General features: G+C 51.6%; 1 protein-coding gene across 1 annotated transcript in view; it reads right to left on the reverse strand.

The window, feature by feature from the left end:
- Positions 1-27,240, reverse strand: part of LOC140395143 (dedicator of cytokinesis protein 7-like) — a 353,436-nt gene that overhangs the window by 121,556 nt on the left and 204,640 nt on the right. The window contains exons 26-27 of the mRNA XM_072482618.1: positions 15,781-15,905; positions 6,891-7,054 (exon numbers count right to left, since the gene is read on the reverse strand). Coding sequence (XP_072338719.1) covers positions 6,891-7,054; positions 15,781-15,905 — 289 coding nt within the window. The remainder of the gene's footprint in view (positions 1-6,890; positions 7,055-15,780; positions 15,906-27,240) is intronic.

Below are 27,240 nucleotides of genomic sequence, written 5' to 3' on the forward strand. Positions count from 1 at the left end.
ACTGACCAACAGGGAGAAGCTCAACTGACCAACAGGGAGTAGCTCAATGGCCAATGGGGAGTAGCTCAACTGACCAACAGGGAGAAGCTCAACTGACCAACAGGGAGCAGCTCAACTGACCAACATGGAGCAGCTCAACTGACCAACAGGGAGCAGCTCAACTGACCAACAGGGAGCAGCTCAACTGACCAACAGGGAGTAGCTCAATGGCCAACGGGGAGTAGCTCAACTGACCAACAGGGAGAAGCTCAACTGACCAACAGGGAGCAGCTCAACTGACCAACAGGGAGAAGCTCAACTGACCAACAGGGAGTAGCTCAACTGACCAACAGGGAGCAGTTCAACTGGGCAACAGGGAGCAGCCCAACTGACCAACAGGGAGCAGCTCAACTGACCAACAGGGAGCAGCTCAACTGACCAACAGGGAGCAGCTCAACTGACCACCAGGGAGCAGCTCAACTGACCAACAGGGAGCAGCTCAACTGACCAACAGGGGGCAGCTCAACTGGGCAACAGGGAGCAGTTCAACTGACCAACAGGGAGCAGCTCAACTGGGCAACAGGGAGCAGCTCAACTGACCAACAGGGAGCAGCTCAACTGACCAACAGGGAGCAGCTCAACTGACCAACAGGGAGCAGCTCAACTGACCACCAAGGAGCAGCTCAACTGACCAACAGGGAGCAGCTCAACTGACCAACAGGGAGTAGCTCAACTGACCAACAGGGAGCAGCTCAACTGGGCAACAGGGAGCAGCTCAACTGACCAACAGGGAGCAGCTCAACTGACCAACAGGGAGCAGCTCAACTGGGCAACAGGGAGCAGCTCAACTGACCAACAGGGAGCAGCTCAACTGACCAACAGGGAGTAGCTCAACTGACCAACAGGGAGCAGCTCAACTGACCATCAGGGAGCAGCTCAACTGACCAACAGGGAGCAGCTCAACTGACCGACTTGGAGCAGCTCAACTGGCCAACAGGGAGCAGCTCAACTGACCAACAGGGAGCAGCTCAACTGACCAACAGGGAGCAGCTCAACTGACCAACAGGGAGCAGCTCAACTGACCAACAGGGAGCAGCTCAACTGACCAACAGGGAGCAGCTCAACTGACCAACAGGGAGCAGCTCAACTGACCGACTTGGAGCAGCTCAACTGGCCAACAGGGAGCAGCTCAACTGACCAACAGGGAGCAGCTCAACTGACCAACAGGGAGCAGCTCAACTGACCAACAGGGAGCAGCTCAACTGACCAACAGGGAGCAGCTCAACTGACCAACAGGGAGTAGCTCAACTGACCAACAGGGAGCAGCTCAACTGACCAACAGGGAGCAGCTCAACTGACCAACAGGGAGCAGCTCAACGGACCAACAGGGAGCAGCTCAACGGACCAACAGGGAGCAGCTCAACTGACCACCAGGGAGCAGCTCAACTGACCAACAGGGAGCAGATCAACTGACCAACAGGGGGCAGCTCAACCGGGCAACAGGGAGCAGTTCAACTGACCAACAGGGAGCAGCTCAATTGGGCAACAGGGAGCAGCTCAACTGACCAACAGGGAGCAGCTCAACTGACCAACAGGGAGCAGCTCAACTGGGCAACAGGGAGCAGCTCAACTGACCAACAGGGAGCAGCTCAACTGACCAACAGGGAGTAGCTCAACTGACCGACTTGGAGCAGCTCAACTGGCCAACAGGGAGCAGCTCAACTGACCAACAGGGAGCAGCTCAACTGACCAACAGGGAGCAGCTCAACTGACCAACAGGGAGCAGCTCAACTGACCAACAGGGAGCAGCTCAACTGACCAACAGGGAGCAGCTCAACTGACCAACAGGGAGCAGCTCAACTGACCGACTTGGAGCAGCTCAACTGGCCAACAGGGAGCAGCTCAACTGACCAACAGGGAGCAGCTCAACTGACCAACAGGGAGCAGCTCAACTGACCAACAGGGAGCAGCTCAACTGACCAACAGGGAGCAGCTCAACTGACCAACAGGGAGTAGCTCAACTGACCAACAGGGAGCAGCTCAACTGACCAACAGGGAGCAGCTCAACTGACCAACAGGGAGCAGCTCAACGGACCAACAGGGAGCAGCTCAACGGACCAACAGGGAGCAGCTCAACTGACCACCAGGGAGCAGCTCAACTGACCAACAGGGAGCAGCTCAACTGACCAACAGGGGGCAGCTCAACTGGGCAACAGGGAGCAGTTCAACTGACCAACAGGGAGCAGCTCAATTGGGCAACAGGGAGCAGCTCAACTGACCAACAGGGAGCAGCTCAACTGACCAACAGGGAGCAGCTCAACTGGGCAACAGGGAGCAGCTCAACTGACCAACAGGGAGCAGCTCAACTGACCAACAGGGAGTAGCTCAACTGACCAACAGGGAGAAGTTCAACTGGGCAACAGGGAGCAGCCCAACTGACCAACAGGGAGCAGCTCAACTGACCAACAGGGAGCAGCTCAACTGACCAACAAGGAGTAGCTCAACTGACCAACAGGGAGCAGCTCAACTGGCCAACAGGGAGCAGCTGAACTGACCAACAGGGAGCAGCTCAACTGACCAACAGGGAGTAGCTCAACTGACCAACAGGGAGCAGCTCAACTGGGCAACAGGGAGCAGCTCAACTGACCAACAGGGAGCAGCTCAACTGACCAACAGGGGGCAGCTCAACTGGGCAACAGGGAGCAGTTCAACTGACCAACAGGGAGCAGCTCAACTGGGCAACAGGGAGCAGCTCAACTGACCAACAGGGAGCAGCTCAACTGACCAACAGGGAGCAGCTCAACTGGGCAACAGGGAGCAGCTCAACTGACCAACAGGGAGCAGCTCAACTGACCAACAGGGAGTAGCTCAACTGACCAACAGGGAGAAGTTCAACTGGGCAACAGGGAGCAGCCCAACTGACCAACAGGGAGCAGCTCAACTGACCAACAGGGAGCAGCTCAACTGACCAACAAGGAGTAGCTCAACTGACCAACAGGGAGCAGCTCAACTGGCCAACAGGGAGCAGCTGAACTGACCAACAGGGAGCAGCTCAACTGACCAACAGGGAGCAGCTCAACTGACCAACAAGGAGTAGCTCAACTGACCAACAGGGAGCAGCTCAACTGGCCAACAGGGAGCAGCTGAACTGACCAACAGGGAGTAGCTCAACTGACCAACAGGGAGTAGCTCAATGGCCAATGGGGAGTAGCTCAACTGACCAACAGGGAGCAGCTCAACTGACCAACAGGGAGCAGCTCAACTGACCAACAGGGAGAAGCTCAACTGACCAACAGGGAGTAGCTCAATGGCCAATGGGGAGTAGCTCAACTGACCAACAGGGAGAAGCTCAACTGACCAACAGGGAGCAGCTCAACTGACCAACAGGGAGCAGCTCAACTGACCAACAGGGAGCAGCTCAACTGACCAACAGGGAGTAGCTCAACTGACCAACAGGGAGCAGCTCAACTGACCAACAGGGAGCAGCTCAACTGACCAACAGGGAGCAGCTCAACGGACCAACAGGGAGCAGCTCAACGGACCAACAGGGAGCAGCTCAACTGACCACCAGGGAGCAGCTCAACTGACCAACAGGGAGCAGCTCAACTGACCAACAGGGAGCAGATCAACTGACCAACAGGGGGCAGCTCAACCGGGCAACAGGGAGCAGTTCAACTGACCAACAGGGAGCAGCTCAATTGGGCAACAGGGAGCAGCTCAACTGACCAACAGGGAGCAGCTCAACTGACCAACAGGGAGCAGCTCAACTGGGCAACAGGGAGCAGCTCAACTGACCAACAGGGAGCAGCTCAACTGACCAACAGGGAGTAGCTCAACTGACCAACAGGGAGAAGTTCAACTGGGCAACAGGGAGCAGCCCAACTGACCAACAGGGAGCAGCTCAACTGACCAACAGGGAGCAGCTCAACTGACCAACAAGGAGTAGCTCAACTGACCAACAGGGAGCAGCTCAACTGGCCAACAGGGAGCAGCTGAACTGACCAACAGGGAGTAGCTCAACTGACCAACAGGGAGTAGCTCAATGGCCAATGGGGAGTAGCTCAACTGACCAACAGGGAGCAGCTCAACTGACCAACAGGGAGCAGCTCAACTGACCAACAGGGAGAAGCTCAACTGACCAACAGGGAGTAGCTCAATGGCCAATGGGGAGTAGCTCAACTGACCAACAGGGAGAAGCTCAACTGACCAACAGGGAGCAGCTCAACTGACCAACAGGGAGCAGCTCAACTGACCAACAGGGAGCAGCTGAACTGACCAACAGTGAGCAGCTCAACTGACCAACAGGGAGTAGCTCAATGGCCAATGGGGAGGAGCTCATCTGACCAACAGGGAGCAGCTCAACTGACCAACAGGGAGTAGCTCAACTGACCAAAAGGGAGTAGCTCAATGACCAATGGGGAGTAGCTCAACTGACCAACAGGGAGCAGCTCAACTGACCAACAGGGAGCAGCTCAACTGACCAACAGGGAGCAGCTCAACTGACCAACAGGGAGTAGCTCAACTGACCAACAGGGAGCAGCTCAACTGACCAACAGGGAGGAGTTCAACTGGACAACAGGGGAGAAGTTCAACTGGTCACCAGGGAGAAGTTCAACTGACCAACAGGGAGCAGCTCAACTGACCAACAGGGAGGAGTTCAACTGGCCAACAGGGGAGAAGTTCAATTGGTCACCAGGGAGAAGTTCAACTGACCAACAGGGAGCAGCTCCACTGACCAACAGGGAGCAGCTCAACTGGCCAACAGGGAGAAGTTCAAATGGTCAACAGGGAGACGTTCAACTGGCCAACAGGGAGACGTTCAACTGGTCAACAGGGAGACGTTCAACTGGTCAACAGGGAGACGTTCAACTGGCCAACAGGGAGCAGCTCAACTGGTCAACAGGGAGACGTTCAACTGGCCAACAGGGAGCAGCTCAACTGGTCAACAGGGAGACGTTCAACTGGCCAACAGGAAGAAGTTCAAGTGGCCAACAGGGAGCAGCTCAACTGGTCAACAGGGAGACGTTCAACTGGTCAACAGGGAGAAGTTCAACTGGCCAACAGGGAGCAGCTCAACTGGTCAACAGGGAGACGTTCAACTGGCCAACAGGGAGCAGCTCAACTGGTCAACAGGGAGCAGCTCAACTGGTCAACAGGGAGAAGTTCAACTGGCCAACAGGGAGCAGATCAACTGGCCAACAGGGAGCAGCACAACTGGCCAACAGGGAGCAGCACAACTGGTCAACAGGGAGCAGCTCAACTGGTCAACAGGGAGAAGTTCAACTGGCCAACAGGGAGCAGCTCAACTGGTCAACAGGGAGAAGTTCAACTGGTCAACAGGGAGCAGCTCAACTGGCCAACAGGGAGCAGCACAACTGGCCAACAGGGAGCAGCACAACTGGTCAACAGGGAGCAGCTCAACTGGTCAAAAGGGAGAAGTTCAACTGGCCAACAGGGAGCAGCTCAACTGGTCAACAGGGAGAAGTTCAACTGGCCAACAGGGAGCAGCACAACTGGTCAACAGGGAGCAGCTCAACTGGTCAACAGGGAGAAGTTCAACTGGCCAACAGGAAGCAGCTCAACTGGTCAACAGGGAGCAGCTCAACTGGTCAACAGGGAGAAGTTCAACTGGCCAACAGGGAGCAGCTCAACTGGTCAACAGGGAGAAGTTCAACTGGTCAACAGGGAGCAGCTCAACTGGTCAACAGGGAGAAGTTCAACTGGCCAACAGGGAGCAGCTCAACTGGTCAACAGGGAGACGTTCAACTGGCCAACGGGGAGTAGTTCAACTGGACAACTGGGAATAGTTCCACTGGCTAACAGTGAATTGTTCAAATGGCCAACAGGGTGCAGCACAACTGGCCAACAGGGAGCAGCACAACTGGTCAACAGGGAGCAGCTCAACTGGTCAAAAGGGAGAAGTTCAACTGGCCAACAGGGAGCAGCTCAACTGGTCAACAGGGAGAAGTTCAACTGGCCAACAGGGAGCAGCACAACTGGTCAACAGGGAGCAGCTCAACTGGTCAACAGGGAGAAGTTCAACTGGCCAACAGGAAGCAGCTCAACTGGTCAACAGGGAGCAGCTCAACTGGTCAACAGGGAGAAGTTCAACTGGCCAACAGGGAGCAGCTCAACTGGTCAACAGGGAGAAGTTCAACTGGTCAACAGGGAGCAGCTCAACTGGTCAACAGGGAGAAGTTCAACTGGCCAACAGGGAGCAGCTCAACTGGTCAACAGGGAGACGTTCAACTGGCCAACGGGGAGTAGTTCAACTGGACAACTGGGAATAGTTCCACTGGCTAACAGGGAATAGTTCAAATGGTCAAGAGGGAGTAGTTCAACTGACCAACGGGGAATAATTCAACTGGACAACTGGGATAGCTCAACTAGGCAATAGTGAGTAGTTCAACTGTCCAACAGGGAGTGGGTCAACTGGTCAACAGGGAACAGCTCAACTGGTCAACAGGGAGCAGCTCAACTAGTCAACAGGGAGCAGTTCAATTGGCCAACAGGGAGTAGCTCAACTGCCAACAGAAAGTAGTTCAATTGGTCGACAGGGAGTAGGTCAACTGGCCAATAGCAAGTGGTTCAACTGGTCAACAGGGAGTAGCTCAACTGGACCAGTTGCAATTCCCATTGAAGAATTAATAACTGCATTTTATTCCCAAGGGTCACGTCCATGTCTTGAATAACTGCTCGCAACTCTCAATCCGGGTTACTCCTAGCCAGGCCTCAAAGAGAGAGAGGGGGGTGCCTAAAGGAGGAAACTTGGAGAAAATTCCAGCCCAATTGCAGGGCTGCAGTAATCATGTCTTGTGAAACAAGAAGTGTTATGATTCTATCACCTATCAATCTTCTCATGAGATCATGCCACCTCCCACAGTCCCTCCCAATCCCCGCATTTCATTTACCTGACATGTTCTGCAGTTGGGGGAGGGCACTCAGGACAATGCCCAGAAATGGTAGATACAACGCTGCTACTTTCACCTTCACCTTAATGTCCCACAGTCTTGAGTCTCTATCATGTGAAGCCAGGAGGCTGTGGAGTAAGTTCACTGCTTTTCTTCTGATCAATCTGCCAAAACACCAGCATTTAAACACATCAATGTGCAGCGTCAAAGTGAATTACTGAAGGAAAAAGTGGGTATGTGTCTTACTACATAAGCATTATAGCGGATGTGGATGAGATTGGGTTGGTAGATCACGGGCGGGATTCTCCGTTGCCCGACGTCGAAATCATATTTGGCGATCGGGCGGAGAATCCCTTTTGACTCCGAAATCGGGGGCGGTGCCGTTTTTTGGATGCTCCGCCCCCTCCAAAACAACATCATCAGGGAGTACACCGCACACCGTTGGGACAGCCTCAGGAAGTCACCTGAAGGCCCTCCCCCGATGTTCCGCCCCCAATGGGCCGACATCACAATGGTGTTGTAATAATCCACAGGAGGCAGGGGTTCTGTCAACACACCGGTATTTATTTGCAATAACTTATATACAACAGCAGCTCCAAACAGTGCTGCTAGCATTCCAGTCAACTTAAGACTGCCTCACAAAGCCTACACAGGTGCTTATATGGGTCCTCTCAATGAGCTATCATTGAGAGAGCTCATACTCCAATTGGCCAACCAATAATGCCAATTGGAGGTCATTACCCCCCCCCCCCCCCCCTACCCCCCCCCCCCCCCCCCCCAAGGTCCAAGGAATTCCTGCCAGCTGGCATTCCTCTGAGCTTCTTCCTGCTCCTCCTGTCCGGGTCTGTCACCTCTGTGTCGTCCGCCGGGTCGTTCTCCGACGTGGGTGGGGTGTACCTTATAGGTGCCCGTCTCTTCCTTGACGACCTCCTTGGAAGTTGTACTTCCTCCTCCTCGGGGAGAGGTGTCGCGGCGGCCTCGTCGAACGTGTCCATCTCCGACTGACAACTGGATGACGGGGTCTGGAGAAATTGCTCGGGGCTGGGCTGTGGGTATCTTTCCCGTCTGAGCTATCCCAGCTTGAGGCGGTCCTGCTTCGCCTGCCTCCAGGTGTGGTTCCGCTGCCGTTATTTGGTCTAGGTGTTTCTTCAGCACCTTACCTCCTATCGAAACTTTATATGATATGGGCCCTGTTTGGGACTCTACCGTGCCTTTGACCCACGTTGGTCCATTCCCATAATTCTTGACCCAAACCGGGCCCCCACCTGGAAATGTCTCTGCTGCCGACTATTATCATGCCCCCTGCGTTGGACCTCCTGTTGTTTCTCCACTTTCCCCGTAAAATTTGGGAAAAGGAGATTCAGCCTCGTTCGCAGCCGCCTTCCCATTAAGAGTTCAGCTGGCGGTATGGCCATTGTGGAATGCGGTGTGGTCCTGTAATCAAACAGCCAGCGGGAGAGCTTTGTGTCCATTGACGCTGCCGGCTGCTTCTTGAGTCCCGCTTTTAGTGTCTGGACCGCTCTCTCTGCCAGGCCGTTGGACGCTGGATGGTATGGGGCTGTTTTGATGTGACGGACTCAGTTTCCCTTTAGGAATTTTCCAAATTCCCCACTTGTGAATGCCGTTCCGTTGTCCGACACCAATACCTTCGGAAGTCCATGTGTTGCAAACGAGGCCCTGAGCTTTTCAATCGTCGATGCTGTGCTTGCCGCGTTTACCCGGTGGACGTCCAACCATTTGGAGTGGATATCCACTATCACCAAAAACATTGAGCCCCTGAAAGGGCCGGCGTGGTCAATATGCAGGCGGGTCCACGGTCTGCCTGGCCATTCCCACGGGTGCAATGGCGCAGCTGGTGGCACTCTTTGCCCCTGTTGGCACTTCTGGCACCGACGTACCAAGGCTGCTATGTCTGTGTCCAATCCTGGCTACCAAACATAGCTTCGAGCTAGCATCTTCATTTTAGACACCCCTGGGTGTCCGTGATGTAACTCGGTTAAGATTGCCCGACGGCCCTGAGCTAGGACTATTACCCGGGCTCCCCATATTAGGATACCATCTTCTACGGATATTTGGTCCCTTCTGCTCCAGTATGGGTGCATCTAGTGCTCCAGTGGTCGCTCCAGTTCCCCTGTTAGCAGTAAATGCTTCATCTTGGCTAAAACTGGGTCTTTTTGCGTTCACAACCGAATATGTTGTGCATCCACTGGTAGGGTGTCCAAAAAATTTAGAGTCATTACTGTCTCCTCTACTTTCGGTATTAGCGGCGGGGTGTCTGGGAGGTGAGGTCTGCTCAAAGCATCTGCATTTGCTACTCGCGTTCCCGGTCTGTGCTCCAGAACGTATCTATACGCCGCCAGTAGCAACGCCCAGCGTTGGATTCTAGCTGATGCAATCGGGGGTATTGACTTGTCTTCTTTTAATAACCCTAATAACGGCTTATGGTCCGTCACTATGGTGAATTTCCGCCCGTACAGATACTGGTAAAATTGTTTTACTGCAAATATCACCGCCAGTCCTTCCTTCTCTATTTGGGCGTACTTTCTCTCAGCCATCGCCAAGGTCCTCGAAGCATAGGCTATTGGCCGTTCTTCCCCATTCCTTCCTCTATGGGCTAAAACGGCTCCTACCCCTTAACGTGATGCGTCACACGTGACCACCAACCCCTTCCTTGGGTCATAATGCTCTAGGACATTTTCAGATGACAGCTGTTCCTTAATGTCCCTAAATGCTCGGTTTTGGTGGGTGGACCAATGGTCGTAGCTCCTGGACCGTGGTGGGAGCTGGGGCTTCTTTTATTGCCCTTACTCGGTCTTCCAATGGGTGTAAGCCTGACTCGTCTACTTTATATCCCAGGTACGTCACTTGTGGGGCCAGAAAAACACATTTTTATCTTTTCAGCCGTCCGCCTGCCTTTGTGAAACGCCTGAGCACTTCCTCCAGGTTCCTTAAGTATTCCCTGTTTGTCCTACCAGTGATTAAGACAGGCTGATGACACTCCGAAGGGTAGCCTAGTATAACGAAAAAGTCCCTTCAGGGTGTTGTTCGTAGCGAACTTCTGGGAGTCCTTGTCCAGTTTTAACTGCAGGTAGGCGTGGCTCATGTCCAGTTTCGTGAACAAAAGCCCACCTGCCAATTTGGCATATAGGTCGTCTATTTTTGGGATCGGGTATTTGTCCAGCAGTACGTATTTGTTTACCGTCTGTTTGAAATCTCCACAGAGACGTATCGAGCCACCTGGCTTCAAAATTGGTACCACCGGCACTGCCCATTGTGAGAATTGTACTGGTCTGATAATGCCGTCGCGCCGTAACCTTTCTATTTCGACATCTACTTTCTTCCTTAATGCAAAAGGTACCGGCCTGGCCTGACAAAATTTCGGAAGGGCTTCTGGGTCCACGTGCAAATTTGCTTTGGTGCCTATAATTTCCCCCAAACCTTCTTGGAAGACCTCCGGGTATTTTTGGAGTACTCCACTCAACTGCCCGCTTCCACTCTGGAAAATTTTCATCCAATCTAAGTTTAGGTCTTTCAGCCAGTTCCGTCCTAATAAGTTCGGTCCGGAGCCCTCTACTATCGTCAATGGTAATCTGAGCAACTGTTTGTCATATTCCACGGGTACATGAGTCATGCCTAGAACTTCCAGGGGTTCCCCCGTGTAGGTTTTAAGTTTTGTCGATGTTTTTGTTAGGACTAGTGGCTGGAGTCCATCTTTGATTTTTTTAAAAATGCTGCCACTCCCATTACTGATACGGCCGCACCCGTGTCTATTTCCATTATTGTCGGCCGACCATTCACCCGTGGGGTAATCTTAATAGGTTCTGCTTTCTTCGTTGCAATATTATATAACTGTTCCCCTTCGGAGGAGGATGGGGCATCTAGGTTGTGTACTTCCCTGCGTCCCCACCTGCTATTCCTCTTTAGCCACCTCCTTCTAGGGTTTCTGTCGCTGTTACCCCACTCTGTCTGGTGCCAGAAATGGTCCTTCTCTGTTGGGGGAGCCTCAGCCGGTAGTTCCCTCTGTCTCCAGTTAGTCCTAGCAGACCTGGGGGCAGTTCTGGGGTTTTCCTTTGGCCCTCTGTTCCTCAGGCTTTTCCTGAGGGCGGCTATCTGGTAGCTGGACCCATTGTGGTAGTCCCTCTCCCAAGTATCTACCTCCATTGGCGTGCCCTGTAGTTCCTGCGCCCCACTTGCTGCCTTTTCTAGGGACAGTGCGAACTGTAACGCCCGCCTGCAGTCTAGCTGCGTTTCCGCCAACAGGCGCTTCTGTATTTGGAGGTCATTTATGCCACACACTAAGTGGTCCCGAAGCATTTCATTTAGCGTCGGGCTGAACTCACATTTTTCCGCCAGCCTTCTCAGGCGGGTCAAGAAATTCGTGACTGACTCTCTGTCTTCCCGCTTCGTTGTGTAGAATCTGTACCTACGCAAAATGAGGGGTGGTTTTGGGTCTTAGTGCTCTTCCACCAATTTCATTAATTCTTGGAAAGGTATTGTGTCCGGCGTATCGGGATAAGTTAGACTACGTATAATGGCGAAGGCTGAGGGTCCGCATGCCGACAGCAGTATAACCCGTTTCCTTCCGTCCTCCGTTATCTCATTGGCCTGGAAAAAGTAACACATTCTCTCCACATACTGGGACCAGTCCTCAATAGTCAGGTCGAATGCATCCAACTTCCCAAAAAGAGGCATTTTTGAAAGAGCAAGGCTTACCCTCCGAGTGCGTTTGTTTACCTCGTCGCCACTGTAATAATCCACAGGAGGCAGGGGTTCCGTCACCACACCAGTATTTATTTGCAATACAACAGCAGCTCCAAACAGTGCAGAACACCGGGGGTTTTATGTGGCGCAGCTGCTAGCCCCTCACCAGGCGGAGCATCGGTGCGGGGGAGGCGGCGACCTTTTCATCATAAGACTAGACACATGCTCCGGACTCGGAGAATCCAGCCCGGGTGTGTAGGAGTAGTTGGTGTGTGAGCTTATCTATTACTAGGTCAATGTAAGTGCACTGTTGCTAGGTTAGTGTGCATTTTGTGTCTTGTTAGCTGGGTGTCTTGCTAGGTTAGAGTATGAGGCAATCTAGAATGCGTGTGTGTGTGTTTGGTCTCTTAGTCTATGAGAGTGTTGATTGCGAGTTTAATGAATGAGTGTATCTATTCCTGGATTAGTGTGTGTACTTGTCATGTGTTGTTAATTAGTGAAAGAAGAATTGTTCCTGTTTTAGTTGCATGCACATTATGTAATTTTAACGGGAACAGCAGGGTGTAATAATGAGACAGAAGGTTTCACACATATGTAACTAGATTAGTATGTGTGTGCGTTGCTAGATTAGTGCGTGTGCGTTGCTAGATTAGTGCGTGCGCATTGCTAGATTAGTGTGTGCGCGTTGCTAGATTGGTGAGTGTGCGTTACTAGATTAGTGTGTGTAGCTGTGTTGCTAGATTAGTGTGTGTACTTATGTTGCTAGATTAGTGCGTGCGCATTGCTAGATTAGTGTGTGCGCATTGCTAGATTGGTGAGTGTGCGTTGCTAGATTAGTGTGTGTAGCTGTGTTGCTAGATTAGTGTGTGTACTTATGTTGCTAGATTAGTGCGTGTGCGTTGCTAGATTAGTGCGTGCGCATTGCTAGATTAGTGTGTGTGCGTTGCTAGATTGGTGTGTGTGCGTTGCTAGATTAGTGTGTGCGCATTGCTAGATTAGTGTGTGCGCATTGCTAGATTGGTGAGTGTGCGTTGCTAGATTAGTGTGTGTAGCTGTGTTGCTAGATTAGTGTGTGTACTTATGTTGCTAGATTAGTGCGTGTGCGTTGCTAGATTAGTGCGTGCGCATTGCTAGATTAGTGTGTGCGCATTGCTAGATTGGTGAGTGTGCATTGCTAGATTAGTGTGTGTAGCTGTGTTGCTAGATTAGTGTGTGTACTTATGTTGCTAGATTAGTGCGTGTGCGTTGCTAGATTAGTGCGTGCGCATTGCTAGATTAGTGTGTGTGCGTTGCTAGATTGGTGTGTGTGCGTTGCTAGATTAGTGTGAGTAGCTGTGTTGCTAGATTAGTGTGTGTACTTATGTTGCTAGATTGGTGAGTGAGCGTTGCTAGATTAGTGTGTGTGCATTGCTAGATTAGTGTGTGTGCATTGCTAGATTAGTGTGTGCGCATTGCTAGATTGGTGAGTGTGCGTTGCTAGATTGGTGTATGTGCGTTGCTAGATTAGTGTGTGCGCATTGCTAGATTAGTGCGTGTGCGTTGCTAGATTGGTGAGAGTGCGTTGCTAGATTGGTGTGTGTGCGTTGCTAGATTAGTGTGTGTACTTATGTTGCTAGATTAGTGTATGCGCGTTGCTAGATTGGTGTGTGTGTGTTGCTAGATTAGTGTGTGCGTGTTGCTAGATTAGTGTGTGCGCGTTGCTAGATTGGTGTGTGTGCGTTGCTAGATTAGTGTGTGTAGCTGTGTTGCTAGATTAGTGTGTGTACTTGTGTTGCTAGATTAGTGCGTGTGCGTTGCTAGATTAGTGTGTGCGCATTGATAGATTGGTGTGTGTGCGTTGCTAGATTAGTGTGTGTAGCTGTGTTGCTAGATTAGTGTGTGTACTTATGTTGCTAGATTAGTGCGTGTGCGTTGCTAGATTAGTGCGTGCGCATTGCTAGATTAGTGTGTGTGCGTTGCTAGATTGGTGAGTGTGCGTTGCTAGATTAGTGTGAGTAGCTGTGTTGCTAGATTAGTGTGTGTACTTATGTTGCTAGATTAGTGTGTGTGCATTGTAGATTACTGTGTGTGCATTGCTAGATTAGTGCGTGCGCATTGTAGATTAGTTTGTGTGCATTGTAGATTAGTTTGTGTGCATTGTAGATCAGTGTGTGTACTTATGTTGCTAGATTAGTGTGTGTGCATTGCTAGATTAGTGTGTGTGCATTGTAGATTTAGTTTGTGTGCATTGTAGATCAGTGTGTGTACTTATGTTGCTAGATTAGTGTGTGTGCATTGCTAGATTAGTGTGTGTGCATTGTAGATTTAGTTTGTGTGCATTGTAGATCAGTGTGTGTACTTATGTTGCTAGATTAGTGTGTGTGCATTGCTAGATTAGTGTGTGTGCATTGTAGATTAGTTTCTGTGCATTGTAGATTAGTTTCTGTGCATTGTAGATTAGTTTGTGTGCATTGCTAGATTAGTGTGTGTGCATTGCTAGATTAGTGTGTGTGCATTGTAGATTAGTGCGTGTGCATTGGAGATTAGTGTGCGCGCGTTGCTAGATTGGTAAGTGTGCGTTGCTAGATTGGTGTGTGTGCGTTGCTAGATTAGTGTGTGTAGCTGTGTTGCTAGATTAGTGGGTGTACTTATGTTGCTAGATTAGTGTGTGTGCATTGCTAGATTAGTGTGTGTGCATTGCTAGATTAGTGCGTGCGCATTGTAGATTAGTTTGTGTGCAATGTAGATTAGTTTGTGTGCATTGCTAGATTAGTGTGTATACTTTGCTAGATTAGTGTGTGTGCATTGTAGATTAGTGTGTGCATTGTAGATTAGTGTGTGTGCATTGTAGATTAGTTTGTGTGCATTGCTAGATTAGTGTGTGTGCATTGTAGATTAGTTTGTGTGCATTGTAGATTAGTTTGTGTGCATTGTAGATTAGTTTGTGTGCATTGCTAGATTAGTGTGTGTACTTATGTTGCTAGATTAGTGTGTGTGCATTGCTAGATTAGTGTGTGTGCATTGTAGATTAGTTTGTGTGCATTGCTAGATTAGTGTGTGTACCTGTGTTGCTAGATTAGTGAGTGTACCTGGGTTGTTAGATTTGTGTGTGTGTGTGCCTGTGTTGCTAGATTAGTGTGAGTTCATTGCTAGATTAGTGTGTGTACCTGTGTTGCTAGATTAGCGTGTGTACCTGTGTTGCTAGATCTGTGCATGTACCTGTATTGCTAGATTAGTGTGCGCTGTGCTAGATTAGTGTGTGTGCATTGCTAGATTAGTGTATGTACCTGTGTTGCTAGATTAGTATGAGTACATTGCTAGATTAATGTGTGTACCTGTGTGGCTAGATTAGTGTGTGCGGTGCTAAATTAGTATGGGTCTGCATGGCTAGGGTGCCCGGGTGGCACTACCAGGCTGGCAGGGGAACTGCTAGTGTCAGGCTGGCAGTGCCAAGGTGCCCAAGTGCCAGATTACCGATGCCAGGGTTCGGTCCCGGGTGCCTTGCCCTGAAGAGGTGGGGTGAGGTGTGTGTTGGGGGGGGGGGGCTCTAGGAACCCAGAAAAGGTAATCTGGGTGCAGTGGAGGTGGGGTCTGGAAGCCACGGTAGGGTTGCTGAGGAGGGAGAGTGTTTGGAATTTCAGGGTTGCCTTTAAGAATGACTCCCGATCTGTAAATACTCTTCCTGCACTGGTGAGTTGAGATGGTCAGTGCAGGAATAATGCAAGTGTGGCCTCGATGGGGCATTCCTCGCCGGGGTCAAAGAAAGCGGCAAAGTGCCACTGAATAGTGGGGTCTTTCTCGGTGTTGCAGCTGTCGAGAAACACCCCATTAAATGCACCCAAAAGACGGCACGTGGCGCAGTGGTTAGCACTGGGACAGCAGCGCTGAGGACCCGGGTTTGAATCCCGACCCTGGGTCACTGTCCATTTGGAGTTTGCACATTCTCCCCGTGTCTGCGTGGGTTTCACCCCCACAACCCAAAGAGGTGCAGGTTAGGTGGATTGGTGACGCTAAATTGCCCCTAAATTGGAAAAAAAATAATTGGGTACTCTAAATTTATGTTTTTAAAAATGCGTCCAAAAGCAGACTCTGTTTTTGAGCCATTATTTTCCTCACTTCTATCGATTTGAGGCAAAAGGAACCACATCAGGAGGGAACATTAACCGTATTGATAACAATGAGACAGAACCTTGGTCCCTGACCCACTCACCTGCCTGAATCAGCTTTCAGTACATCAGCTATCTCCTCCAGGAGCAGCCCAACCAGGAAATGCTGTTGGCGGAATTTCCGGGAAAGACTGTGCATTTCCACAGGAGAGTCGTGAGTAGTGGCATCCTGCAAAAAGAAAAAAGAATTGTTCCTGTTCCAGTTGAAAGCACATTTTGTCATTTTACCAGGAAGGGCCAGGGTAAGATTGTGACAAAACAGTATTAGACTTCCATGCTGTGAATAACCACAACAAACTCTTCATACACTGGGACTACCGCCAATGTCAGATTACACAGCAGCTGGAATCTTCAAGGAGGAAGTAAATAAAGGTTCTCCTGCTTTTATATCTAATGGGCAGAAATTTATGATTTTTTTTCAAAGTATTGCCTCGTGTGGGAAAAGCCCACCCGCTGTGTGCTAGCTTTTCCAGGCAAATTTTCAAGCGCTTTGAAAAGAAAATGGAAGGAGCAGAACCCATAGCATCATGTTGGCAGAGCGGGTTATAAATGTGCCCGTCCTACCAGCAACCTCGGCCACTGGCGGGTCGGGTCTCTATTTTTTAAGGGCAATCTGAAAAAAAAAACATTTATAAAAAGGTTCCCTCCGTGGAAATGGAAGACCCCCCTCACTCCCCAAAGGACACAGGTCCCTTCCTCCCCACCCATTCCGAGCCTCCCTGATAAAAGCCCTCCCTCGGCCAGGGGGCAGTGCCAGGGTACTGCCCGGCATGACTCTCTCCCCCCTGGGGGTTGTATTTGCATGTGCGGTTCCGATGGGAACTGTTCGCCAGGTCCCTGTTTGTCAAGGCCTGTTGTAAACCCTGCCAACATGATGGCAGGCCCATGGGGTTGGGGTGGGGGGGAAGACATTTTTTTTTAATAACCAATTTCTTGAGGTATTTATGGTTTTGTAACAGTAACAGAAGAAACAGTGTACATACAATTATAAACATAGTGCAAAAGCAGTCTTCCTCTCTCACATGTCCCACCTTTTCTAACCCCGTACTCTAAACTAAACTTACCCCCCGCCCCCCTTCTGCTGACGGTTAATTGTTTAAGAAGTCGACGAACGGCTGCCACCTCCAGGTGAACTCTAACATTGACCCTCTGTAGCGCACAAAGACTCCGTGAGACGAATAGAGTGAAGTCGATGAGGCTTTATTAAGCGTGTCTGTTCCCCCGCAGCTCGATAGTAGAATGGCCTGCGGGGGAGGACTCCGGCTTCTTATACTCCGCCTTCAGGGCGGAGCTAGAGGTAAACGGCCAACCAGGACCCGGGATCTGTCAGCCAATGACATTAGGGCTTCCAGTCCCACATGACCCCTAATACATACTACCACACCCTCTCAGGGCGAACTTGATTTTCTCCAGACAGAGAAAGCTAGCCATGTCAGTTAGCCAGGTCTCCAACTTCGGGGGCTTTGAGTCCCTCCAAGCTAATAATATCCGTCTCCAGGCTACCAGAGAGGCAAAGGCCAGAACGTCTGCCTCTTTCTCCTCCTGGATTCCCGGATCTTTCGACACCCCGAAAATCGCCACCTCTGGACTCGGTACCACCCTTGTTTTCAACACCTTGGACATGACGTCCGCAAACCCCTGTCAGAATCCCCTGAGCTTCGGGCATGTCCAGAACATGTGGACATGGTTCGCTGGTCCTCCCGCACACCTTGCGCACCAGTCTTCCACCCCAAAGAACCTGCACATCCGGGCCACTGTCATGTGTGCCCGGAGAACAACCTTAAACTGTATCAGGCTAAGCCTGGTGTCATGATATGCAGACCCACACATAATGATATACAGACAAGCAGCTAATGGACACGAGAACAGGACATGACTAATAAGCAGGCAGGACACTCAGGGGTGGGATCTGACTATAAAAGACACGAGGCACTCACACTCCGCCTCATTCCAGTAATGAACATCTAGAAAGTCAGTCTAGAGTACTGTTACCATCTCACACCTCCACCACGTGGCTAAGAGCTAGTCTGGTTCAGTCAGACAGAGTAACCACACTTAAGTTAGCAGAGAGTCGAACTCACAGAGAACTGTGCTAACTGTGCTATTAGTTCAATAAACCTGATTGAACTAACTTAAAGGTCTGGAGTATCTTTCTGATCTAAGCTGCATCCAGTTGCAGCCAGTGTTACACCAGTGCACCTAACACGACATGATACCAGGAGACCACTAATTTAAGGTGGCTTATCTCAGTCCGTTTCGTGACGACCAGCAAATGTATCCCGGCACCATGCAGAAGATTCAGGCTCCTCACCAGCTCAGGATCTCCGGCAATCTCAGTGCCCACTGGCGGATATTCAAGCAAAAGTTTCTGCTGTACATCAAAGCCTCAGACCTCGAGGCTGCGTCTGATGCAAGAAAGATCGCGCTTCTCCTCTCAGCAGCGGGTGATCAAGCCATCGAACTCTTCAACTCGTTTAACTTCACCGAAGGCCAGGACAAGACAAAGTTTCAGACCATCCTGGACAAGTTCGATAGTCACTGTGACGTGGACACCAAAGAAATCTTCGGGCGCTACATATTCAAACAACGTCTTCAAGGTAAAGGTGAATCTTTCAATGCCTTCTTAACTAGTTTCCGCCTGCTAGCACTGTCCTGCAACTTTGATGATATTGCTGACTCCATGATCAGAGACCAAATTGTGTTTGTAGTTCACTCTGATCCTCTGAGAGAGCAGCTCTTAAAAATCAAGCATCTGACCCTGCCAGTCGCGATTGAAACATGTACATGTACTGTACATGACATGTACAGTGCATGAGCACGCAAAACAAAATCGGTATTCCCAATACAAATCGGCTCAAAATTAGAAACTTGCCTCCCACGAGGCAGAGTGTGTGCAGGCCATCTCCCGGATGCAGCGCCTCAGCATTGAAGACGGCGGCCATCTCGCGCGCTTTTCCCGGAGCCCCACGCATGCGCAATGCGAACGGGATAACGAAGCGGCCGACAACCACACTGCGCAGGTGCAGACGTCTGCCGACCGCACTGCGCATGTGCGACGCCGTACACCGCGTCACGACGCCGACGTCCCCGAACTGTGGCAACGGCCACTTAAAGGGACACTGCCCTGCAAGAAGCAAGCGATGTTTAAACTGCGGGAAGCCTGGACACTATGCAGTCTTGTGCAGTTCTGCACCACCAGTCAGAGGCCAGCGCTCCCAATTCCGACAATGGCGCGTCCAGAATGTGCAACGACGATTACAGGATTCTGATCCCGGCAGTACAACGGATCCAGAGGACGAGTGCCTGGAGTCCGCCTACCGAGTGGGCACCATTACTACACGTGAACGTGCCACATCTAACTCATCTCGCATTTAGTCCATCCTCGCTGTGGATTTGGAGGACGAATGGCGTTCGGTGATGCAGGTCAACCGCTGTTCCATCCAGTTCAAGCTGGACACAGGTGCTTCTGCCAACCTCCTCTCCCAGGCAGACCTCAAACGCATCAAGAAGCCCCCCAAGGTCCTTCCAGCAGCCTGCCAGCTCCTGGACTATAACGGTAATGCCATCATGGCACTGGGGTCCTGCCATCTATTCGTCTCCAACCGGAGTACCCATGCACGGCTAAGGTTGAAATTTTCAAGCCGGACAGGGCATCCCTACTGGGCGCGCATGCCTGCAAAGAGCGAAACCTGTTGCAGCGGGTTTATTCAACGACATCCTCCAATGTGGATCTTCAAGCTGGCATTGACGACATCCTCGCTCAATATCCAGATGTGTTTGACGGGATGGGCACTTTACCATATCGGTACAAGATCCTACTGCGGCCTGATGCCAAGCCAGTGGTCCATGCACCACGCCGGGTCCCGGCTCCGCTGAAGGAGCGCCTGAAGGAACAGCTCAAGGAGCTGCAGCAGCAGGGGATCGTTTCCAGGGTAACCGAACCGACTGACTGGGTCAGCTCGATGGTGGTGGTTAAAAAACCTTTGGAGACCTGCACATCTACATTGATCCCAAGGATCTCAACCAGAATATAATGCTGGTGAACACTACCCCATCCCGAAGCGGGAGGAACTCACCAGTGAGATGGCACATGCAAGGTTTTTCACGAAGTTAGATGCGTCACATGGATTCTGGCAAATCCAGCTGGAGTGTCCAGCAGAAGGCTCTACAGCTTCAACACACCGTTTGGCAGGTACTGCTATAACCGTATGCCGTTCGGCATCGTCTCGGCATCGGAGATATTTCATTGCATCATGGAGTAGATGATGGAGGGCATCGAAGGGGTTCGTGTGTACGTGGGCGACGTCATCATATGGTCCACTACCCCTGAGGAGCATGTTTCCCGTCTCCAGCAAGTATTCCGCCGTGTCCATACCAATGGCCTGAAGCTGAACAGGGCAAATGTTGCTTTGGCATGTCGACAGTCAAGTTCCTAGGAGACCAGATCTCTCAGCAGGGTGTGTGCCCCGACACAGACAAGGTCAAGGCCATCGCAGCCATGAAGGTCCCGGAAGACAAGAAGGCGGTATTGCGCTTCCTGGGCATGGTCAATTTTCTGGGCAAGTCCATCCCAAACATGGCCTCACACACCATGGCCCTACGAAACCTAGTGAAGAAGTCCACTGCCTTTGAGTGGAAGGCGGCCCATCAGGCAGAGTGGTTGGAGCTGAAAGCCAAGCTCACCACTGCACCAGTATTGGCATTTTCCGACCCAGACAGGGAAACTAAAATCTCGACAGATGCGAGCCAGGATGGCATCAGTGCGGTCCTGCTGCAACGCGATGACACTTCATCTTGGGCACCGGTTGCCTACGCATCAAGGGCAATGATGCCCACCGAACAAAGGTATGCACAAATCGAGAAGGAATGCCTCGGCCTCCTCACTGGCATTCTCAAGTTTCACGACTATGTCTACAGCATGCCGACATTCACAGTCGAGACGGATCCCAGGCCCACACGGATCACATTATCCACAAGGACCTTAATGACATGACGCCTCGGTTGCAGCGCATCCTCCTCAAACTCAGAAGGTACAACTTTGACCTGGTCTACACGCCTGGCAAGGCGCTCATCATTGCCGATACACTGTCCCGCTCCATCACCGTGCCTAGTGAACCACTGAACGTCATCCGGCAAATTGAGTCACAGGTGCAACTGTGTGCTAGCACCCTCCCGGCATCTGATGAGAAGGTGATTCGTATCCGTGAGGAGACAGCCAAAGACCCTCTCTTGCAGGGTGTTATGCAACACCTGGCCAATGGCTGGCAAAAAGGGCAGTGCCCTCGATCTTTCAATGTAAAGGACGACCTGACGATGGTTGATGGTATCGTCCTCAAACTGGACCGGATTGTAATTCCACACAGTCTCTAGAGCTTGGTGCTCCGTCAAATCCATGAGGGCCACCTGGGTGTGGAAAAGTGCAGACGCAGAGCCAGGCAGGCCGTCTACTGGCCCGGAATTAGCCAGGACATCGCGAACATGGTCCTTAACTGTACGACCTGTCAACGCTTCCAGCCAGTGCAGAGTAAGGAGATACTTCAGCAGCATGAAATCGAAACCTCTCCGTGGTCCAAGATTGGCATCGACCTCTTTCATGCAAATGGTCGTGATTACATGTTAATCATTGATTACTTTTCCAATTACCCTGAAGTCGTGAAGCTTTCAGACCTCACATCTCGGACCGTCATCAAGGCCTGTAAGGAGACATTCTCCAGGCATGGTATCCCACTCACTGTCATGAGTGACAATGGCCCGTGCTTCAGCAGCCATGAATGGTCTCTGTTTGCCCAGTCGTATCAGTTCAAACACGTCACTTCCAGCCCACACTATCCGCAGTCAAAAGGAAAAGTTGAGAAAGGGGTGCACACAGTGAAGCAGCTCATCTGCAAGGCCGTGGATTCTGCGTCTGACATTCACCTTGCGCTGCTTGTGTACAGGGCAGCCCCACTGTCCACTGGCATGTCGCTGGCTCAACTCCTGAAGAACAGGGATCTGCGAATGACACTTTCAGCCATACACTTGCCCAACCTGGATCACCTCCCGGTGCTGCAGAAGGTGCAGCAACTCCGAGACCGGCAAAAACAGGGCTATGATGCTCATGCCACCGATTTGCCCGTGTTATCCCCATCAGACATTGTTCGGGTCAAGATCCCTAATGGAGGCTGGTCAGCTCCAGCTGTCATTGTTCGACAGGCTGCCCCCCGCTCGTATGTTGTGCGTCTGGCTGATGGTTCTGTTGTGCGACGAAACAGGTGGGCACTGAGCAAAGTTGCCTGCCCGCAAGCACATTCTTCTCCGTTTCCTTCTGTTGTTTTGCCACCTCCTGGTACCTCGACTCACGAGGCCACCAGTCAGGCTTCAATCCCGCCCATCAAGGCGCTGTCGTCCCCACCACCACCTCTCCGGCGGTCGACCAGGATCAGAGCAAGCCACAGAGATTGGACTTATGAACATTTGTTCTATTTGCTATGTTCTGTGTTCTCGCATTAGACAGCTGTTTTCACATGTACATATGTTCACATCCACTGCATGTATATATGTTAATATTGGCCTATTCTTGTAAATATGTTCACATATGTCATCCAAACATTAAAAAAAAGGGAGATGTCATGATATGCAGACACACACATAATGACATACAAACAAGCAGCTAATGAACACAGAGAACAAGACATGACCAATAAGCAGGCAGGACACTCAGGGGTGGGATCCGACTATAAAATACACGAGGCACTCACACTCCGCCTCTTTCCACTGATGAACAGCTAGAGAGTCCGTCCAGGGTGTTGTTACAATCTCACACCTCCACCACGTGGCTAAGAGCTAGTCTGGTTCAGTCAGACAGAGTGACCACACTTAAGTTAGCAGAGAGTCGAACTCACAGAGAACTGTGCTAACTGTGCTATTAGTTCAAATAACCTGATGAACTAACTTCAAGGTCTGGAGTATCTTTTTGATCTAAGCTGCATCCAGTTGCAGCCAGTGTTAGACCAGTGTACCTAACACGACACCTGGCACATGTTGTGGACGGGTTGATTCTACTCAACGCATCCGCCCAGAGACCATCCTCTATCTCTCCTCCTAATTCCTCTTCCCATTTGTGTTTGAGCTCCACGGTCTGCATTTCCTCTGACCCCATTAGTTCCTCATAAATGTCTGAAACCCTCCCTTCTCCCACTCACCCTCTGGAAACTACCCTGTCCTGTATCCCCCTTGGTGATAGGATCGGGAAGGTTGAGACCTGCCTGCGTAGGAAGTCCCGCGCAGGAACCTAAATTCATTCCCTCTCGACAGTTCAACTTTCTCCTCCAATTCCCTCAGGCTGGGAAAACTCCCCTCTATAAACGTATCTCCCACCCTCTTGATCCCTGCCGTCTCTGAAACCCTCCACCTAACCTCCCGGGGGCAAACCGGTGATTATTGCAAATTGGAGACCAGACCAATGCTCCCTCTGCTCCCACATATCTCCTCCATTGCCCCCAGACTCTCAGGGCCGCGACCACCATGGGGCTGGTGGAGTAGTGTGCCAGCGGGAATGGCGAGGCGCCATTACCAACGCGCCCAAACTACTTCCCTAACAAGATGCCGCCTCTACTCGCTCCCACACCAACCCTCCCACCATCCACTTCCTTATCATGGCTATATTCGCCGCCCAGTAATAATTACTAAAGTTCGGGAGTGCCAGCTCCTCCAATCGCCTCTCCTGCCCCCTTGCCTGGATCGCGAACATCTCGTTTTACCCCATGTTCAATTTGTAGTTCAAAAACCGGCCAAAATCCCCCAGAATCCCCATAATTTCTTCTATCCCTTCCAAGGGGTCCAACACATATAAGAGCAGATTGTCTGCGTATAGTGAGAGCCTGTGTTCCACCCCCCCGGACCAGTCCCTTCCAGCCCTTTGAGTCTCTCAACACAATTGCCAGCGGTTCTATGGCCAGTGCGAACAACAGCGGGGAGAGGGAGCATCCCTGCCTCGTCCCCCAGTGCAGCCTAAAATAGCCCGATGTCAGCCTGTTCATCCGAACACTTGCCACGGGCGACTGATACAGCAGCCTGACCCAGTCAATGAAGCCCCGCCCAAATCCAAACCGCCCCAGTACCTCCCACAGATAATCCCATTCCACCCGGTCAAATGCCTTCTCTGCGTCCATTGCGACTACCTCTACGTCCCTACACTCTGGGCGCATCATGATTACATTCAACAGCCTTCTTACGTTGGTCGCCAACTGCCTCCCCTTAACAAATCCGGTCTGGTCCTGCCCAATCACGTCCGGAACGCAGTCTTCAATCCTTGAGGACAAGACCTTAGCCAACAATTTGGCATCTACATTTAGTAGGGAGATCGGTCTGTAGGACCCGCATAGCTACGGGTCCTTATCCCACTTCAGGATCAATGAGATAGTGGCCTGTGACATCATCGGGGGAAGCCCCCCTCTCTCCCTTACCTCATTAAATGTCCTTATCAGCAGTGACCCCAGCATCCCAGAGAACTTTTTGTAGAATTCCACGGGGTACCCATCCGGTCCCGGGGCTTTACCCGACTTCATGGCCTTCAGCCCATCTGCTAACTCTTCCAATCCGATCGGGGCCCCCAGCCCTTCTACCAAGTCTTCATCAACCTTCGGGAACTTCAGCCTCCCTAAGAATTGCCTATCCCCTCTGGCCCAGCTGGGGGTTCCGACTCATACAACCTGCTGTAGAATTCCTCGAACGCCTTATTGACCACAGCTGAATCTCCGACCCAGGTTCCTATCCCTTACTTTCCCAATCTCCCTGGCCGCCTCCCGCTTTCTAAGCTGCTGCGCAAGCATTCTACTGGCCTTCTCCCCATATTCATAGGTCGTCCCCCTCGCCTTCCTCAGCTGCTCCACCGCCTTCCCTGTAGTTAACAAGCCAAACTCTGCCTGCAGCCTCCGTCATTCCCTTAGAAGCCCTGCCTCTGGGGTCTCCGCATACTTCCTGTCGACCTGTAGTATTTCCTTTATCAGTAGGTCCGTCTCTGCTCTGTCTGCCTTCTCCCTGTGGGCATGTATCGAGATCAGCTCCCCTCTAACCATCGCCTTCAGCGCCTCCCAGACCACCGCAGCTGAAACTTCCCCCGTGTCGTTGACTTCCAGATAATTCTGGATACATTTTGTCAGCTGCCTACACACTTCCTCATCCGCTAGAAGTCCAACGTCCAGCCTCCAGTGCGGGCGCTGGCTACTCTCCTTGCTCACCTGCGGAGCATGATCCGAGATTGTGATCGCTGAGGACTCAGTGTCCACCACCCCCGTCAGTAAAGCCCTGTTCCGGATCTGGGAGCGCACTTTATGCACGTGCGAGTAGAAGGAAAACTCCTTCACTCTCGGCCGCCCAAATCTCCATGGGTCCACCCCCCCCCCATCTGCTCCATAAACCCCTTTAGCTCCTTTGCCATTGCTGGCACCCTGCCTGTCCTTGAGCTAGACCGGTCTAGCCCTGGGTTAATGACTGTGTTGAAGTCCCCCCCCCCCCCCCCCCCCCCCCCCCCCCCATAACCAGCATTTGCAAATCCAGGTCCGGGATCTTCCCCAACATCCTCCTTATGAATTCCACACCATCCCAATTTGGCGCGTACACATTCACGAGTACCACCGGCAGCCCCTCAAGCTTTCCACTGACCATAATGTACCGACCCCCCACGTCCGCAACTATTCTTCCCGCTTCGAATGACACTCGCTTATTAATCAGGATTGCGACGCCTCTAGTCTTAGAGTCCAGCCCCGAGTGGAAAACCTGTCCGACCAATCCCTTCCTTAGTCTGACCTGGTCAGTTACTCTAAGGTGCGTCTCCTGCAACATTGCCACGTCCACCTTCAGTCCCCTCAAATGCGCAAACACGCGTGCCGTCTTAACCGGCCCATTTAGCCCTCTTACGTTCCATGTGATCAGCCTGGTTGGGGAGCTTCTCGCCCCTCCCCCCATCTGCCAATCAGCCATCACCATTCTTGGGCCAGTCCGCCCCCCACGCATCCGCAGGCCCGCCCCCGGCAGCCTCCGTCCCCGACCTCCCTATTGTTCCACAGCAAAAGTCCCTCTCCCGTCAGCAGAACATTTCCCCCCCCGCAGTAACAGCATTATACACACAGCCCCCTTCAACAAGCATACCATCTGCTCACCCCCCACTGCGCTTCTGTGAGCTAGTCCGCCCAGCCAGCTTGGTGGCCCCCGCCCATGGCACCAGACATTTTCCCTCCCCCCCCCGTCGGACACACATATGCAAACGTAAACAATCCCACCCCAATTGCCCAAAAGTAACACAAAGAAAATCAAAAAGAAGATCCGATATCTAAAATTCACACCAATATCCCCATCAGTGCAAATGCAAATTTTAGCTCAAGCAGCTCGTCCGCCGACCCCAGCTCAATACAAAAGGCATTACAAGTAACATCTAAAGATAAAAACTTTTCTTTTTAAAAAAAAAGAAGAGAGAAAAAAAAAACATGAGCACTGCAGCAAAGTTCAGTCCAAACATCTCAGTCCGATACCAGCCATTTCCCTCTAGTGAAGTCCATCGCTTCCTCGGGCGACTCGAAGTAGAAATGTTGCTCTTCGTGAGTAACCCAAAGACAGGCCGGATACAGTAGTCCAAACTTTACCTTCTTCTTAAAAAGGGTTGATTTTATCTGGTTGAACCCTGCTCTTCTCCAGGCCACGTCCACGCTCAGATCCTGATATATACGCAAGACGCTGTTCTCCCATTTACAGCTCGGCGTCTGCCTGGCCCACTGTAGAAAACACTCCTTGTCTATGTACCTATGGAATCTCACCACCACTGCCCTCGGAGGGTCACCTACACGCGGCTTCCTCGCTAGCACTCTGTGCGCCCTGTCCACCTCCAAGGGTCGGGAGAACGTCCCCACCCCCAGTAGCTTCTCAAACATACCCGCTACCTATGTCCCTGTGTCAGTTCCTTCGGGTCCCTCCAGGTCTTCCACCTTCTCCTGGCGCCTTTTCTGCTGGTCTCTCAGCATCCCCACCTCCAATTCCACTGCAGTTTGGTGCTCCTCCTGCTCAGCCAGTGCCTCCTCCACTTTCTGGATCGCCCGATCTTGGGCATCCAGTCTGAGTTCCAGTCGCGCAATCGACTCCTTAAATCGGGTCCAAGCATTCCTGTTTCTGTTTGGCGAAGCCCTCCTGTATGAACTGCATCAACTGCTCCGTCGACCGCTGGGTCGTCGAGCCAGAACTCCGGTCCTCCGCTTTCTCCCGTTGCAGCCTCAGCTCAAACCTTCTCCGTTCGCCTATTTCTTCCTTTGCGAGCACTCCTGGTTCGCTTCTCCGTGCACTGATGTAGGATTCCTCGTCACAGTTGCATCCAACGTCAATTTTTGACTTCAGATCCGACAAAAAATCGGGGAAATGAGGTCCAAAGTTTCGACCCGAGCGGGAGCCACCAAATGTGCGACCTACTCCTTCATAGCCGCCACTGGAAGTCCCCTTTACCTTTTATATAAGGGAACAAGGTCAACTCTGACAATAAG

Source organism: Scyliorhinus torazame, chromosome 18, assembly GCF_047496885.1.
Source record: "Scyliorhinus torazame isolate Kashiwa2021f chromosome 18, sScyTor2.1, whole genome shotgun sequence".
Lineage (NCBI taxonomy): Eukaryota > Metazoa > Chordata > Chondrichthyes > Carcharhiniformes > Scyliorhinidae > Scyliorhinus > Scyliorhinus torazame.